At 34.0% G+C, this 19,933-nt stretch overlaps 1 protein-coding gene across 1 annotated transcript in view; it reads left to right on the top strand.

Moving 5' to 3' along the window:
• Positions 1-19,933, top strand: part of LOC124969945 (phospholipid-transporting ATPase ABCA3-like) — a 161,687-nt gene that overhangs the window by 115,128 nt on the left and 26,626 nt on the right. Inside the window, 4 exon segments of the mRNA XM_047532948.1 lie at positions 3,453-3,698; positions 5,043-5,177; positions 12,813-13,000; positions 19,604-19,729. Of these exon segments, the coding sequence (XP_047388904.1) occupies positions 3,453-3,698; positions 5,043-5,177; positions 12,813-13,000; positions 19,604-19,729 (695 nt within the window).

Here is a 19,933-nt window from a genome sequence, read left to right as displayed (position 1 = left end):
TGTGTTCTATACTCCCATGATAAATCATCTAAAAAAGAAATTAGGAAAATCCCATTCACAATAGCCTCAAAAAAAAAAAAAAAACTGGTAATCAATCTAACAAGAGGTGAAGGACTTCTACATTGAAAACTACAGACCACTAAAGAATTTAAAGGAGAACTTAGAAGATGGAGAGACCGCCCATGTTCTTGGATAAGCAGAATTAATTGTCAGTGCCCATACTTCCAAAAGCACTGTACAGATTCAATGCAGTTCTCATCAAAATTATAATTACATTCTTTGTTGAAATAGAAAAAGCAGTCTTGAAACTCATCTGGAAAAATAAGAGGACCAGAGTAGCCAAAGAAATCCTTAGTGCAAAACGTGACGTAGAAGACATCACAATACCAGACCTTAAATTATACTACAGACATGTGGTGACAAAAACAGCATGGTATTGGCACCAAAATAGGCACGCAGACAAATGGAATAGAACAGAGGACACAGAGAAATACCCACATAAATACAGTTTTCTCACACCAAAGGCATCAAAAGCATACGTTGGAGAAAAGATAGCCTCTTCAAAAACTTACTTGAAATTTGCCAAAAAATATAATGCATTTTTTTGGGTTTGTGTCCGTGTCCTCTATTCTGTACCATTGATCCACCTTTCTATTTTGGTACCAATACCATGCCGTTTTTGTTACTATTGCTTTGTAGTAGAGTTGAAGATCTGGTATTGCGATATCCCCTGCTTCACTCTTTCTGCCAAGGATTGCTTTAGCTATTCTGGGTTTTTTATTCTTCCAGATGAATTTCATAATTGCTTGCTCTATTTCTGTAAGGTACATCATTGGGATTTTAATTGGAATTGCATTGAATCTGTATAGCAATTTGGTAGAATGGCCATTTTGACAATATTAATTCTTCCTATCCAAGAACATGGGAGATCTTTCCATCTTCTAAGGTTTTCTTCAATTTCTTTCTTTAGTGTTCTGTAGTTCTCATTGTAGAGGTCTTTCACCTCTTTTGTGAGATTGATTCCCAAATACTTTATTTTTTTTGAAGCTATTGTGAATGGGGTAGTTTTCCTAATTTCTCTTTCTGAAGACTCATCGCTTATATATAAAAATGCCTTAGATTTATGTGCATTGATCTTATATCCCGCTACTTTACTGAATTCACTTATGAGATCTAAAAGTTTTCTGGTGGAATTTCCTGGTTTCTCTAAGTATACCATCATATCATCAGCAAATAGGGATAGTTTGAGTTCTTCTTTTCCTATTCTAGACAAAGGGGCCAAAAATATGCAATGGAGAAAAGATAGCCTCTTCAACAAATGGTGCTGGGAGAATTGGAAATCCATATGCAGTAGAATGAAACTAAACCCATATCTCTCACCATGCACGAAACTAAACTCAAAATGGATTAAGGATCTCGGAATCAGATCAGAGACCTTGCATCATATAGAAGAAAAAGTAGGTCCAGAGCTTCAACATGTCGGCTTAGGACCAGACTTCCTCAACAGGACTCCCATAGCACAAGAAATAAAAGCAAGAATTAATAACTGGGATAGATTCAAACTAAAAAGCTTTCTCTCAGCAAAGGAAACTATCAGCAATGCAAAGAAAGAGCCTACAGAGTGGGAGAAAATCTTTGCCAATCATACTTCAGATAGAGTGCTAATCTCCAGAATCTATAAGGAACTCAAAAAACTCTACACCAAGAATGTAAATAATCCAACTGACAAATGGGCTAAGGAAATGAATAGACACTTCACAGAAGAAGATGTACAAGCAATCAACAAACATATGGAAAAATGTTCAACATCTCTAGTAATAAGAGAAATGCAAATCAAAACCACCCTAAGATTCCATCTCACCCCAATTAGAATGGCAATTATCAAGAATACAAGCAACAACAGGTGTTGGCGAGGATGTGGGGAGAAAGGTACACTCTTACATTGCTGGTGGGGCTGCAAATTAGTGCAGCCACTCTGGAAAGCAGTGTGGAGATTCCTTAGAAAACTTGGAATGGAACCACCATTTGACCCAGCTATCCCACTCCTTGGCCTATACCCAAAGGACTTAAAATCAGCATATGACAGAGATACAGCCACATCAATGTTCATAGCTGCTCAGTTCACAATAGCCAGATTGTGGAACCAACCTAGATGTCCTTCAATTGATGAATGGATAAAGAAAATGTGGTATATATATACAATGGAATATTACTCAGCCATAAAGAATGATAAAATTATGGCATTTGCAGGCAAATGGATGAAACTGGAGAATATCATGCTAAGTGAGATAAGCCAATCTCAAAAAACCAAAGGAAGAATGATATCGCTAATAAGTGGATGATGACACATAATGGGGGGTGGGAAGGGTTAGTGTTGGGGTTGGAGTTGGGTTTAGGGAGGGGGGCAGGAATGGAGGAAGGAAGGACTGTATAGATGGAGGGGAAAGGTGGGAGGGGAGGGGGGGAAGGGAAAAAATGGCAGAATGAATCAAACAACATTACCCTATGTAAATTTATGATTACACAAATGGTATGCCTTTACGCCATGTACAGACAGAGAAACAACATGTATCCCATTTGTTTACAATAAAAAATATATATATATAATGCATTTTTAAAAAAGTTACCAACCTCACAAATGGGTTAGACTACTGAATCAATATTGTAAATCAGTATTGTATAGCTCAATTCTAGAAAGTCTTTAGAGAGCTGCCCCTTTTCAAATCATGCGTCAGCACAAGTTATTTTACTAGGGTTATCATTTGCTATTTTCCTCTCCTTCCTGAACTTATTTTTAAGCAAGAACAAAGTAATAATGGCAGGGGTGGGGTTTTCACCCATTGTTCTAATGCCTGTTTTAAATAATGGCTCTTTTACACTGATTTGAAATACAACCTTGCTTTGTTGTATATTAACTAACAATGTGCATTTAGCTATATTTTGTATTGTTTATTCTGTTCCATTGGTGTATCAATAATGTGCCACTTTATACCAATCTGATTTAATTATATAATTAAAGAAGGAGAATCCTGAATTGTTGAGATGGATACAAGCTCAGAGGCAGTCTAAATGTGGGAGGTGATGCAGCAGCAAATCTTCAGAGAAATAGTCTACTTCCTAGGTCATTTTTTTCTTCTAGGAAAGTTCACTTTGGTTTAATGCAGACATAACTACTTTGGCTTTGATCATGGGGAGAAAAATAAAAAGTAGAAGTGTTCCAAAGAGAAAAAACAGAAAAGGATAGTCATTGTGCTTATTGGAATATTCTCTGTTGAAGAAGTAGTTCTCTTTAGACTCATATTCTAAGGCTTTTTTTAAAATGGGAAAAATAAATAAAATCAGTAATTCTGTGATCTAATGAAGACAGTAAGGTGGCTGATTTCTAAGTGTCTGACCTGACCGCACAGTATCATTTACCTTCCTTTTACCTCTACACTCTGTGACCCAGGGAGTATTCAAATTCTGTGAAGTGGAAGCCTTTGTTGTGAATTACAACTTTCTGGACACAATGTTGATCTTTATGCTGTACGGCTGGTGTATTGTTCCTCTCATGTATCTCGGAAGCTTCCTGTTTTCTAGTGGGACTGCTGCCTCCATCAAGCTTACTCTCTTTAACTACATTTCAATTGTTTGCAGTATCATCATTCAGAGTGTGCTACAGTTTTATGGTAAGGACTTCACACATTTTTTTTCCTTTCCTAAGGAAATATGTTAAATAAGTGAGGATGGAATGTATGAGAATAAAAATTTTGAGTATTAAGTCTGAAAATTTATGCTTTTTTGAAATCAGAAAATAATGTTTGTATGTGAGAGCAAAGAGGTAGAGGAACAGGCAAAGAGAGAGCGAGGAAAAGATAACAAAATCAGACCTACACATAAAAAAGGAAGACAGGCCCTAGAGCAAGACTTGTTTTTTAGTGGCTTTTAAAATTTGTTCTCTTTAGTTATATGTGATAGTGAAATATATTTTAGTGTATTATACATACTGGAGTATAACTTATTCTAATTAGGATCCTGTTCTTACGTGATTCCTATTTATGTGATTATAAATGATATGGAGTTACCTTGGTTGTGTATCAAATACAAGACTAGGAAACTTATGTCCCAATTACTTCTACTGTCTTTCCTATTCCCATCTCCCCTCCCTTCCCTTCCTTTGCCTTTGTCTAATTCATGGACTACTATTCTTCCTCTCCCCAGTCTCCCTTGTTGTGGGTTAGCATTCACATATCAGAGATAACATTCAGCCTTTGGTTTTTTGGGGAATGGCTTTTTTCACTTAGCATGATATTCTTCAACTCCATCCATTTACTGGCAAATGCCATAATTTCATTCTTCTTTATGGCTGAGTAATATTCCATTGTGTATATATACCACATTTTCTTTGTCCATTCATCCAGTGAAGGACATCTCAGTTGTTTCCATAGCTTCGCTATTGTGAATTGAGCTGCTATACTGATGTGGCTGCATTGCTGTCCTTCGGGTATAAACCAAGGAGTAGGATAACTGGGTCTAATGGTAGTTCCTTTCCAAGTTTTCTGTGGACTCTCCATACTGCTTTCCAGAGTGGTTGCACCAATTTGTAGTCCCACCAACAATTTATGTGTGTACCTTTCTCTCCACATCCTTGCCAACATTTATTGTTACTTACATTCCTGGTAATTGCCATTCTGAGTGGAATGAGACAAAGTCTCAGTGTAGTTTTAAATTTTTACTTCTAATGCTAGAGATGTTGAGCATTTTTTCACATATTTTTTGACCATTTTTACTTCTTCTGTGAAGTGCTTGTTCAGTTCCTTCGTAGGGCAATACTTAACCAAAAGTCTTTAAAGCTGTAATTGACAAATCTATACCACAGGCTATCAAGGTGGACAAATTTAGCAACTAAAAATTAGCCAAGGATCATCTGCTGGTTTGACAGTTGTCTGAGATTAAGTGGTTTAATCACTTGGGAAAAGTTGTTTTGAGGGGGTTCATTACTTTCTTATAATTGAAGCTAATCTTTTTAATTACAGAGAACCATCTATTTTCCCTTGGAACTATCATAAATAATGTATTAATGGTGCTTCCTAGTTACAACTTTGCAATGAGTATCAGCAGATATTTTGATGATTATGAATTGAAAAAACTTTGTACCAGGAAATTTAAAAGCATCTACCTGGATTGTAGTAAATCATGTGAGTATCTGAGGCTCCACAGGTCCCTAAACACAACTTACTCCTTATATCATAGTTAAACCAGTTAATACTATTTAGTATTTTTGGTACATATGTAACATTGTGCAATCATGACATGCCAGGGTTAGAATAGTTTCACTACCTAAAAACAATCCCCTCTGTTTGTTTAATCTATTATCACACTCAACCCAAGAATCCAGTAATATACTTGATGCTTCTATAAATGAGATATTTCTGGATATTTCATATAATAAAATCATTTTGATATACTTGCTGCTTCTATAAATGTGATGTTTCTGGACATTTCATGTAATAAAATCATATCTGTCTTCTTTCACGTAATGTTTTTGAGATTCACTTAGGTTGCAACCTATCTTAGTTCTTTTTGGTTGCTGAATTTTTCCATTATATGAATATACCACGTTTTACTTATCTATTCATCAATGTGCAGATATTTGTTTGGACTAAAGTTGTTAATGGTGTCTCCTGGTGTCCTTTGTAGCCTAAAAGTTTGGAATGTTGAAGAATTCCAGTTTATCAGTTTTTTCTGGTATGGATAGTATTTTATGTATCATATCTAAAACTCTGCCACATTTTACCTCCCAAGATCATGAAGTTGAAGTTTTATAATTATACTTATCTGCATTTAAATCATAACAGTTTGTCCTAGCACCATTTGTTTAAAAGAATATATTTCCACATTGAATTGCCTTAGCACCTTTGTTAAAAATGAACTGTATAAGATTTTAATTCTTGTGTATAAATTCTGTTCCCTTGATATCACTATCCTATGCCATTAGAACATTTTTTATTACTTTATCACTGTAACAAGTTGTGAAATTGGGAAGTAAAAGTCTTCCATCTTTGTTCTTTCTTTTCTAAATTTGTCTATTCTAGATCCCTTGAATTTTCCTATAAATTTTAATATCTACTTGTCATTTGCTGCCCTAAACTAAAAAGCTTATAGAATTGGAATAGGACTGCATTGATAACTACTGATCAAACTGGGAAGATATTCCCTCTTAAAAATATTCAGTTATAATCCATAAAGTCTCTCCATTTATTTATATATTTTTAATAATATGTTTTATTTTTATTTTTAGTTGTTAGTGGACCTTTTTTTTTTTAATATGGTACTGAAAATCAAACCCAGTGCCTCACTCATGCTAGCCAAGTGCTCTACCACTGAGCCACAATCCCAGCCCCTTATTTTTTATTTTTGATGATACATAATAATTGTATATATTTGGGGGCCATAGTATGATAATTTGATACATGTATACAATATGTAATGAACAGGGAAGGGTAATTAGCATTTCCATCTCCGTAAACAATTATCACCTCCTTCAAACTCCTCTCTTTTAGTTCTTCATAAAATATACAGTAAGTTGTTGTGAACTATAGTCACCCTACTATGTTACAACCTCCCTCTATCCTGCCTCTTTTCCTAGATTCCAGTGACCACTATTATGAGATAATTTGGATATTCTTTAATTTCCCTCAGCATTGTTTATAGTTTTCAGTTTATGAGTTTTGCATTTGTTTTATTAAATTTATTCCTAAGTTGTTTCTCTGCTGGTTTCTGGAATTGTTTTCTGTTTTTGTTGTTCATTGATAGCATATAGAAATGCAAATGACCTTTTGTATCTTTGTTTTATATCTTCTGAACTTATTTAATTCAAGTAGTTCGTGTAGGGTTTTGTAATTTCTTAAGATTTTCTATATAGATGATTATGTTGTTTCTGAGAATAGTTTTACTTCTTATTTTTGAAAATCAATTTTTCTTTTATTTATTTTTTCTTTTTTTCATTTTCTTTCACTGACTGGAACTTCATTTGTTCAGCAGTAGTGTTGAGAGCAAACATTCTCACCTTCTTCCCAACCTGAGGAGTAAGGCAATCCAGTCTTCCACCAGAAAGTATGGCTCTTAGCCATAGGGTCTGCATAAATCAATTTTAGGAAGTACCACTCAATTCCTAGTTTGTTCATAGTTGGAATTTTTTGTTTATTTGTGTTTTATGTTTCTTTTGTTTGTTTGATTTGTTTTTATGCATGAGATCAAATACTTTTTCTGGTCTTTAAGAAAATCTTGAGAGTTTTATTTATCCTTTATGCTTTTACTGCTGAATTAAGCTAATTGGTTTCCTGCTATTAAATCATATTGCTTAAGAGGAATCTGATGTTAATCTGATTTTGATTTCCTTTGCAGGTAACCTATAATACTCATCTTGAAATCCTGTCTTCAGAAAATTGTTATCCTTGGTATTTTACCATGAGTTAATTTTACCATGAGTTGCCCTGGCATGGATTTTTCACCTTAATTCTGCTTAGTATTTGATTGTAATTTCAACCCAAAGGCTTCTGTCCTTTCTTGGTACTAGATCTATAATTTCATTTATTGTCACTTCCCCTCAATCTTTTCTATCCTCTCTTTCTTAGACTCTTACTGCTGAACTGCTATGCTCCTATACTGATAGAGTTTTGAAGAAGACAGGTCCCTCATTTCATGAAGTTTATCTTCTCAGAGTTGTGGCAAGTGAAAAAAATTAAAGATTAGTAAACAAACACAGCAGTTATAGTTATCAATAAGACATCAAAGGAAATGGTAAATAAAAGAATAACTTAACCTACTTGAGAGACAATAATTAAGTAAGGAATTTTTGCAGAACGTTACTGGATCTGATGACTGAAAGAATTAGATTGAATGATTCAATGTAAGAGCTAGGGAGGAATAAACTTTCGGCACTGATAGAGGAAATATTGTTTTCCACATGAATTGATGGAAAAGCATGAGCAAAACAAGCCTCAAATTGGGAAAGGAGTTTACATATTTAAAGAACAGAAAGACAACCTACATGGCTGTTTTAAGTTGGGAATAGAGGTAATCCTCTGTTTATATGTATGAATGAAGAAATTCTGTGATTAATGTAGTCTTATTCAGTTCACTGTGTAACACTTATAGTAAATACTCTAAACAGTGTTCCACACAATGATAACTGGCAATTTTATGTTTATAGTTTCTCTAGGGATTTGTCCAGTAGGGTAGCAATTTCCTCTTCTTTGGCTTATTCAACAGCACCACCCAGTCATCTTTCCCTCTTCCAGAAAGTCACTGAAATTTCAAGTTATCTGGTTCCTAACCATATCCCTACCATCATTCTCTATATTCTTATGATTCATTTCCTTGTGTATATTTTTAAAGCATTTCAGAAATATTTTAGGGAAGAAACAACTATGTGGGCTGACGTGACAATCTGAGAATGGTAACTCTTAGAAATAGTTCAAATAACAAATTATTTGATCATTGGTAGAGTTCAGCCTTTAAAGCTATCTAAACTTGTCATGTTTATCCTAATAGAACTGCAGTAATCTCTTTAGTTACTGATTATATCTTCCCTCAGTCAAACCACAGAATAATTATTTTTTTCATTTTAAAAAATCATTTTTTCTGATTTTACTAATTAATGTATTACTCATTAATTAATGTATTTCTCATTCCTAACATAGTATGTTGGCAATGGGGCCTTCTCCTTTTTTCTTACTCTTAACCTAAGTACAGTTGACCCTCCACATGGATTCATCTAACCTGGGTTCCACATGAACTCAGCCAACCTTGGGTTAGCCAGGAAAAAAATGTGTTTTTATTAAACATATATAGACTTTTTGTCATTATTCCCTAAGCAATACAGAGTAATAAATATTTACATAGTATTTGCATTTTATTAGATACTATAAGTAATCTACAGACAATTTAAAATATATGGGAGAATGTGTGTGTCACATGCAAATAGTACACTATTTTGTATGAAGAATTTGAGCATCCTTGGGCTTTGTTACCCACAGGGTCCTAGTACTAGCCCCCACCCCAAAGATTCTAAGAGACAACCATGTATTTGAGGATCAGCCTTTGGTTTTATGCTTCCTTTTAATTCTTTTTAAATTTTCATTGTATTAATTTCAGCACTTTTTTTTCTTTTTAAACTTCAGTTAATATTTTAATTCAAATATTTTCTCTTTAGAATAAAATCTTACAAAGGAATATATCTAATACAGTTTTAAGCTAGTTTATGTGCAATTCAATATTTTAAATTTAAAATACTTTTACATATTTTATTTTGTTAATTTCTGATATTCTTGATTTATTCCTCCCTTTCCTGTATTTAGTCTTATTGATTATAATCATGGTATTTGCAGTTAAGAACTATATAGAAGGAACTTATTAAGGCATTCCTTGTGGTTATAAATATGGCTATCTCATTCTGTTTTAATATTTGTTTTTATGGAAAGTCAGTATAATAAAAACATGACTTTGAGTCACATGTCCTGAATTTAAATCTTGACTATAACTTATTGGCTTCGTAAATTACTAATCCACCATTCATTGTGGTGTTTATTGTTTTTTGTAGTTTTCCTTAAGTGTATGAAGAATTGCTATGTGTAGTTTTTAGTTTTGTTTTTTATTTAAATACAGATTGGGTATCCCTTATCTGAAATGCTTAAGACCAAAAGTGTTTCAGATTTTGAATTTTTTCAGATTTTGGAATATTGGCATATATGTAATGATATCCTTGGGGATAGAGCCCAGGTCTAACCACAGAATTCATTTATGTTTCATATAAACCTCATGAATATACCCTGAAGGTAATTTTTGTACCTGTGTTTTGACTATAGTCCTTCACATGCTGTAAGATATGTGGTTTACCACTTGTCACATCACATTGGCATTCATAACGCTTTGGATTTGTGATTTTTAACTTTTGTGCAAAGTACAGGGATGCTCAACCTGTACTTTCTGTAACTACAAAGAGATGATTATGTGATTTTGCCACTAATGTAACAATGTGGTAAAATTACATTAATATTTTAAAATATTGAATGATAAATTTCTGCATTCCTGGAATAAACTTAGTTGTCTATGTACCTATCTATTCCATTTGTAAGTATTTTTATATGAGATGTTTTCATACACGTTTATGAGAAGGATTCTGCTGGTATCTCCCTTTCTCATAGTGTCCACTGTATACTAAGTTCATATGAGCAAAAGAAAATGCATTGTGGAGTGTTCCCTCATTTTTTATTTAGTGAAATATTTCATATAAAATATCCCTTTGCTAAATGTTTAACAGAACTTACCTTTAAAAAACTGGACTTAATTTTTTTTCTTTTTTACTAATTTTTAATTTGTTCTAATTAGTTGTATGACAGTAGAATGCATTTATACATCTTGATAGATCATACATAAATGGAGTGTTATTTCTCATTTTTCCTGATTATACATATTGTAGGATCACATCAGTACATGAGGTAATAATGTCTGTTTCACTCTACTGTCTTTGGACTTAAATGTTTTCTAGCTATATGCTTTCTCAAGTATTGGTTCAATTCTTTAAGATTTGAAAATGTAAAGATTTATAAATGTCAACACTTATGAGAAATAAATGGACAACAAGATAGGACAGAACCCAGAAACATGCCAAAATCTATGCAGAAGTTTGATGTATAAAGGAGATAATATTGTATGTCACTGGGTAAAGACTAAACTATTCAAAAAGTGTAAATAAGATTACTATAAAAAAAAACAGTGGACCCACACACTACCAAACACTTTTTTAAAAGTCCAACTGCTAATAAAGGAGGTAGAGAGAATAAAGTTTTAAAATTTTTGAGAAGAAAATACATTAGAATAATATTCTAACCCCAGGGTTGAAAATATTTCTTAAATACAAAAAACACTAACTCATGAAAAAATATACATAAATTTGATTACATTAAAATTAAAATCTTTATTTGTTGAAAGACAAAGAAAGCAAAGAAGTTCAATCTGGCAGGAAATATTTCATACATATGCCACATACGTACCAGAAAATTACTATGTGGAATATGAACAATTATAAATTAACCTTGAAAAAAATCAATCATGCAATGTGGAAGAAAGTGGAAAATAAAACGTGAAGAGGTAGAGGAGTGAGGAGATGCTAATTGCTTAATATAAGTAGATTTTTTTAAAAGATTTGAAAAAAAACAGAAGGGACAAAGAAGGACATTTAATATTGCTTAAGGGAATTATACATCAGCAAGATATAACAATAGTAAATATTTATACCCCAAACAATGAAATACCTATGAAACAAACCCCTCTCAATTTCAAGAATCAAGTAGAGCACAGCACAATGATACTGGATGACTTTAACATGCCTCTCTCACTACTGAATCTTTTGCAGGAAAATGGATAGAACTGGAAAGCATGTTAAAGTGAAATAAACGAGTCTCAAAGCCAAAGGTTGTAAGTCAGGTGTTGTGGTACATACTAGTAATCCCAGAAATTTGGGAGTCTGAGGCATAGGAATTGCAAGTTCAAAACCAGCCTCAACAACTTAGCAAGATCCTATGAGGATGTAGCTCAGTGGTAAAGCACCCCTGAATTCAATCCCCACTAACACACACACTAACACACACACACACACACACAAACAAGTAAAACCACGAGGATTGTATAGGACGCTAGAGAGAAAATTAGAAAGGGTCTCATCAAAGTAGGAGGGATACCAGTAGAGTAGAGGAGACGAATCAGAGGGAGGGAGGAGAGGAGTGAATGGGGAGATACTGGGAAAACTATGTACATTTATGAATATGTCACAATGCATCCCACTTTTGTATAATTATAATGCATCAATGAAGAGGGGGGAGCATTACTGATACACAGTACAACATGGATAAGCCTTGAAAACATTAAGCTGAAAGAATGAAACAAAACACTATAAGGCATATATCATATGATTCCATTTATATAAAATACCTCAAAATAGGCATAGCTGTAGAGCAACAGTTGCCAGTAGGTTAGGGAAAGAGGATAATGATGATTATTTAGTGGCTCTAGCTTTTCTCTTGGAATGATGAAAATATTCTAGATCAATACAGTAGTGATGGTTGCACAGCATTGTGAATGCACCCAATATACACAGGTTAATTTTGTTATGTTTTATTAAAACACATTTCTATGTACTGGTACAAATCAATCAGAAAATGTAATTCTTATAAAAATAGAATAATTATCTTCACATCTTAGAAATTCCTCCTACTCTCATATCCAGAATTCAGCTGTTTACTTTAGCTAACTTGCTCTATAGTAAGGTCAAAATCAACCAACCATAGCCCACCTACATTTTATACTATATGTTAAAACTTTTACTTAGTCAGTTTTGTTTAAAATTTTCTTTTTGAAAGTCTTTAAGGATATTCTGCATGGTTTTATTTATACTGTAAATATCATTATTTTGTATGCTTCATTTAGTAAGCATTCTGTTCAAAGGCCCAGCCTTTGAAATTTCTTGAATGTGTAGTAAGATTGTCCTCTATCAAAAACTGGTAAAAAAAAAAAAAAAAAAAAAAAAAAAAAAAAAAAGAAAAAAGAAAAAAACAACTAGAGGGAAAATAAATGACCAAAGAAATTTTATAAAAACCATAAATGTCAAGGAGGATTAAACAAGATGTCAAAATAATTACTTATTTTCTGTATTTTATACTTTATTTTGTCTAACCTAAAAATTATTTTCATCATATATTTCTTACTGTTTGGCATCATTTTATTCTTTGTATTAGTTTTTAAATTAAGGCTATCTTTTTTATCATCCTCAGTAACTCAGAACAATATCTATAGTTTTGGAGAACACGGGATTGCAAAGTTTCTGGTTACACTGGCTGCCATGGGTTTGATTTTCCTCCTCTTGCTTTTTTCTCTGGAGACTGCATTCTGGAGCCTGAAAAACTTTGTTTTTCATAACATTATTTTTAATTTCTTCAATTTATTAACAAAAGTCAAGACGGTGAGTAACTAACATGAACTTTAAATACAACATACACACACACAAAGTTCAACTTTAGGCCAAAATGTTATGAAATTATATATGCCTACCTCAATTACTTAATTATCTGGGTGGAATTCATTAGAATTATAAGCCTCTTATCTTAGTTTGAGTTTTAAATTACTAATCTGAATCCTTTACCTTCAAGGAAATAAGCTATTTGTCATAAATTAACTATGATAGAAATCATTGTTTTACTCATGCTCTGTCTTTTATATGTATGTGGTTGCAACTATGGAATTGACTTATTTAAAACTGTGTAAGGTTGTTGGCCTGCATGACTTCCACCAGTCTAATTAATAATTATTATTTGAGGTATTACTCTTAATTTTACATAACCTCAGAATTTTGACTAGGATTTGCCAAATCATGCTAGTGATCCATTCATTCAGTTATTGAATATTTATTGCTATATTCTTGAACATCTCTGGAGGAGGCAAACAATTGCTTTTCAATACATGTGTCTCTTTATAAATTCTCATTTGTCCCAATTTTGGATGCTGTTCCATGATGGTTCTGGGTCTTGTCCATAAACTTCTAAATATCTTAAAGGCATAATGACCTCTTCTACCACCTGGAATTCTGAATAATATGATAGCTTTTACTCAGAGTTTAGTTGCCTATTATGTGTTGTTGTTACCTAAACTACGAAACTGTCCAAAAGTCCTGTTCTATCTAATGTTACAACAAGTCCAGTACAGGTTTTACTTCTCTAGTCACAAGACATGTGGTTCGAAAAATGCCAACAAAAAGAAGTTTTAAATTTTTGTTCAACACAAAAGAGGAAGGGGTTTTACTGATACCTGGGACTGAACAAGGGAGTGTTATCTCTAGACTTTTTCCTCCACTAAGTTTTCTTAAATTGAATAATCATCCCTGGGCCAAGTTACACTTCCAGTATGAAAAAAAGGAGTATAATGAGTATGCAGAGAGATTGCATGACAATATTATGAGAATATTTGGCTTCTGAATTCTTGTACTTCTCATTGCTCCTGTATTCCAAGAGAACAGGGCCAGACTGAGGAATATTCTGTATGGTGTGTGTGTGTGTGTGTGTGTGTGTGTGTGTGAGAGAGAGAGAGAGAGAGAGAGAGAGAGAGAGAGAGAGAGAAGAAATATTTAGGCCAAGGCCTCAATTTTTATGTAGTATTCTGATGAACTAGTCTGGTTAGCATTGGAATCCTAAACCCCAAGTAAACTGAATTTCTTAGGCTCTTTAAGCAAAAACTCTAATCTGTTTTCCTTACATTTCAAAATGAGGAAATAATAGTTCTTGAACCATAAAAAATGAAAAATATTGGATATAGAATTCTTGGTTGAAAAATCTTCCTTTCAGTACCACTGACTTTAAGACTCATTGTTTCTACACTATGGAAAGCCAACTTCATGGTACCCTTGTCTGTGATGAGTCATTTTTCTCTAAGCACTTTCAAATTTTTCTTTGACTTTGACTAATATGCATCTTTTGTGTAAATTTGGAATTCATTTAAATTCTTAGATGTATAAAGTGATATTTTTCATCAAATTTTAGAAACTTTAGCCCATCTTTTTTTTTGTGGTGCTGGGAATCGAACCCAGGGCCTTGTGCTTACAAGGAAAGCACTCTACTGACTGAGCTATCTCCCCAGCCCCTTTAGCCCATCATTTGTCCAAATATTTTCATTATAAATGAGATAATAATAGACTTTACTTCATTTAATGATAAAGTTGAAATATTGGTGAAATGCACAGTAAACAGCACATAAAAAACACTCAAAAATTTTTGGTTTCAGTGGGAGCATTGTTATTACTCATTAACATCTTCATTTTCACTTCCTCCATTGCCCAAATACATTCATTATTCCCTCTCTCAGTAAATAACACCATCATCTATACATTTGTTTAACAGAATAATCTGGGACTTGTCTTTATTACCTTTTACATGCCCTATTGCCAATCTAATCTTTAATTAAAATCTCTGTACAGATTTTTTACTTGTTTCAAAATGAGTACTTGGCACTTTATCCTAGGTGCAAACATTTTCACTGGTGGCAGCTAGATATGTCTGAGAAAGTAAAGGACTTGAATACACTCCCCCATAATGTTTATTGTAATGCACTGTCCAGATTCCCCTTCAATGAATGAGTTGCTGCCCAGCTTCACAGATTACTAACTTTGATCTGTTTTTGGCCATCATACTTTTCGTGGAAGACTTCAGCTGCAGAGAGCCTCAAGGTGACACCTCTTCTTCAATAGTACACATCTACTTACTGATGCAAGTATAAAATATTAGATCATCTTTGTGCCACCTGGATTAATTCAGAGCTGCTGTGGCATCTACTGAGGGTGCCATTTGGCCTGCATCAAATGATTCCTGATTCCTGATTCCTTTCCCTCTTTTCTACAAGAGTTGGTTCCCATGGAATCATATTGAACATCAAGTGTGAAAAAGAAAGGACCTGCTTGGTATTATATAATGAGACTCTCATTTCCTGAAGTGGAAAGGCAGAGAAAAATTCTGTAAGAGGATCAAAGCCTAACTTTCAGATTGGGTAAACTCCAAGAAAGTCCAGCTCTCAACCAAGGCAGGTCTGCTGTGCCAGATTATAGCTGTTGTTGAAAAAAGAATGGAACCTGATACATGGGTTGGGAATATCCAAGTTGATCTGAAGACCCAAATTCTCCTAACACTCTGAGCCTACCAAAGTAGCCTACTACTCTCTGTTAAGAATTAACTCTCCCAACTCTTTGCCAGCTGCTTCTCTGACAAGGGATTAATATATAAAGAACTCAAAAAACAACCCAAACTATAAATAAGGAAAAGAACTAAACATAAACTTGTCAAAAGAGGAAATACAGATGACCAACAAATACGTGAAAAATTGTTCATCTCTAGCAATTAGGGAAATGCAAATCAAAACTATATTAAGATTTCGTCTCACCATAGTCCAAATGGCAATTATCAGGAACACAAATAAATGCTAATGAGAATGTGAGGAAAAAGGTACTCTCATACATTGTTGGTGTGACTACAAATTAGCATAACTGCTCTGGAAAGCAGAATGGAGATTCCTCAAACTAGAAATGTAACACCATATGACCCAGCTATCCCACTCATTAGTATTTAGCCAAAAGAACTAAAATCAGCATACTATAGTGGTACAACCACTTCATTGTTTTTAGCAGCACAGTTCACAGTAGCCAAGTAATGGAATCAACCCAGATGCCTGTCAATACATGAGTGGATAAAGAAAACATGGCATATATACATAATGGAATTTTACTCCATCATAAAGAATGAAATAATGTAAATGAGACTGGGAAAACTCTAAATCCATATGTAGCAAAATGAAATTAAACACCTCTCACCCTGCACAAAACTCAGCTCTAAGTGGATCAAGGACTTAGGACCAGAGACCCTGTGCCTAATAGAAGAATAAGTAGACCCAAATCTACATCATGTGGGCTGAGGAACTGACTTCCTTAACAAGATTCCTGAAGTACAGGAGTAAAATTGAGAATCAACAAATGGAATGGAATCAAACTAAGAAGCTTCTTCACAGCAAAGAAAACAACCAGAAGGGGAGAAAATCTTCGGCACTTACACCTCAGATAGAGCATTAATCTCCAGGATATATAAAGAACTCCACCAAAAAAACAAATAACCTAGTTAATAAGTGGGCAAAGGAACTTAACAAGCACTCCACAGAAGAAGAAATATGAATGGTCAACAAATTTATTGAAGATGATCATCTGTAGCAGTTAGAGAAATGCAAATTAAAATCACACTGAGATTTCATCACAATCCAGTCCAAATGGCAATTATTAATAATACAAGACACAGTAGCATATGCCTATAATCCCAGTAGTTTGGGAGGCTGAAGCAGGAGATTCACAAGTTCAAGGCTAGCCTCAGCAACTTAGCAAGGCCCTAAGCAACTTGGTGAGACGCTGTCTCTAAATAAAACAAAAAAAGGGCTGAGGATACGGCTCAGTGGTTAAGCACCCCTAGGTTCAATCCCCAGTACAAAAAAAAAAAAAACTACAAGTAACAATAAATGTTGTCAAGGATGTGGGGGAAAAGGTACATTCATACATTGCTGATGGGACTACAAATTGGTGCAACCACTCTGGAAAGCAGTATGGAAATTCCTCCGAAAACTTGGAATGGAACCACCATTTGACCCAGTTATCCCAATTCACAATAGCTAAACTATGAAACCAACCTAGGTGCCCTTAAAAAGATGAATGGATAAAGAAAATGTGGTATATATACACCATGGAATGTTACTGAGCCATAAAGAAGAGTGAAATTATGACATTTGCCAGTAAATGGATGGAGCTGGAGAATATTATGCTAAGTGAAATAAGACAACCCCCAAAAAACAAAGACTGAATGTTCTCTCTGATAATGTGGATGCTAACTCACAAAAAGGGGGGTAAGGAAGAATAGAAGTATTTTGGATTAGACAAAGGGGAATTAAGGAAAGGGAGGGGGAATGGGAATAGAAAAGATAGTAGAATGAATCAGATGTGCATATATGATTACATGATCAATGTAATTCAACATGTACAATCAGAAGAATGAGAAGTTATACTCCATAAATGTATAATATCAAAATACATTCTACTGTCTTGCATAACTAATAAGAACAAATAAAATTTTAAAAAGAATGAAATAATGCTATTTGCCAGTTAATGAAGTGGAACTGAAGAATATCATGTGAAGTGAAATAAGCCAGACTCAGAAAGCCAAGAGTTGAATGGCTTCTCTCACACATGGAAGTTGTAGCAAAATAAGGGAAAGTAGGCGGTGGGGAAGGGGAATGGATATCATAAAGATATAGGGAATATCAGTGAAATAGAAGGAGATCAAGAGAGGGAGGAAGGATGAGAAAGGGGAGGAAACATGGAACAAATGTAACAAAATTATGTTGTATGCATATATGCATATACAAATATGCCACCTCAGGGAGGAGTTGATAACTATTTTCTCCGTAATCCATAGAACACAGAGACAGGAAAATCAGTAAAATAGCATCAGCCTACTAGATTTAATAGACATGGGACACATCTCCCAAAAAGCAGTGCACATCAATATTCACCAAAAGAAATCATTGATGAGAGAATTGAAATAATGCATAGTATTTTTTCTAGTCATTATTAAACTAAAATCAATAGCAGAAATATCTTCAAACACTGGGCAATTAAGTAACACACTTCTCTATAACCCTGGGAATGAAGCACAGTGGTAGTGCACTTACCTAGCATGGCCAAGGCCTTGGGTTCAGTCCCCAGCACTGGAGAAGAAAAAGTCACAGGGGACATTTAAAAATTTTCCAAACTAAAATAAAATGAAAACATCAAAATATGTAAGATATACAAAAGAGCAGTGTTTTAATGGAAATTTATAGCATTAAATGCTTATGTTAGAAATAAAGTTCTCTAATAATTGAAGTTCCCCCCCCCAATAAACTTTGGAGAAAAGAGCAAAATATACTCAGAGCAAGTAAATAAACAAGAAATAAAGAAAACTACAAACAAACAGAAAACTCGGTGAGCACAAAGGCTAAAACATTGAAAGGTCATTAGAATTGATAAACCTCTGCCAGAGTAATCATGAAATGAAAAAAAGGACACATCTTACCAATAGCCAAATAAAAGAGGAGAAAAAAAGGACACATCTTACCAATAGCCAAACAAAAGAGGAGATACAGCTAATAAAAGCCACTCTTTAAAGTTTGACACTTTTGATGCAATGAAATCCTTCCTAGAAAGGCACAACTACAGAAACCCAAGAAGAAATAAAGTAACCGAATCGTCTTATCTCAATAAAATCTTGAAAATAAAGCATGGATGCCCATTCTCACCTCCCCTGTATATCTGATTTTGTGATTAGAAAAGAAACTTGATTGGAGGCTATCTTTTCACTGCTTTGGTTAGCATGTTTACTGAACTGAACACATTCTCTGGCTCCATTTCTCCTTAATCATTAGTCTTACAGAACACTTCATGCAAATATTTGCAATTCAACAAAATTTTTCCCAAACAGTAAAAATGATTCTTCATAGAATAGAGCATATTGTTTGATTCCTACATGTCTTTTGCAAAGCTTTTGACTGATTTTTTATATGACTTATATATGGCTTTTCTTTCATCTCTATCTTCCTCCTCTCAATATAGATCCTTGCTTATTCTTAAAATCCAGCCCATATTTCACTTGTAATGGAGCATTTCCTTGAAAGAGAGGTCAATCTCTCTCGGGATCTTGAATTTATATTTAATTGCAACAAATCACACCAGACAATAATACTATGACTTCTTTTTTCCATGAAGTATCCATATTATTGATAAGAACATACTTAGCTTATTTATAGCTATAGAAACTCCCTTATGACGATTTCCAAAACGAAGAGAGTCAAGGATATATTTGTGCATATTTGTGGTAGGAAAGCCTGTAGAAATTACTCAAACCTTTTCTGACATCTTTGAGATTATACCCTCATTAGCTATCCTAAAGCTGCTCAATTTAAACCAATTATTTAAGGAGTACCCATATGTATAATCCTTGTCTTAAAAATACAGGCTGTAGCACCCAACCAAGCAATCAAGGAGCGTGAGGATGAAGCTATAACAAAAGAAAGAAACAAAGTCCTGACCCTGCTTCAAACATTGCAGACTACCCCAGTGCTGCTTAACAAAGTTAGCAAGGTAAAGCCATCAATGGGCAGCACTGCCCTGAGGTTTACACATTTTCCCTGCCAAGAACCCACTGTTGGTAATACTAATTAATTATAGTTCTTTGGGGTCTTTGTACATTCTGGTAACAGAGAGCTGAAAGAAAAGCTCTTGTGAAACTGTCCATAGGTAGCAAGCCATGGGTCTGAGTTATGGTTGAGGTTGATCCATAATGAG

This window comes from Sciurus carolinensis, chromosome 18 (assembly GCF_902686445.1).
Source record: "Sciurus carolinensis chromosome 18, mSciCar1.2, whole genome shotgun sequence".
NCBI classification, from domain to species: Eukaryota; Metazoa; Chordata; class Mammalia; order Rodentia; family Sciuridae; genus Sciurus; species Sciurus carolinensis.
This window is presented reverse-complemented; position numbering and strand designations above follow the sequence as displayed.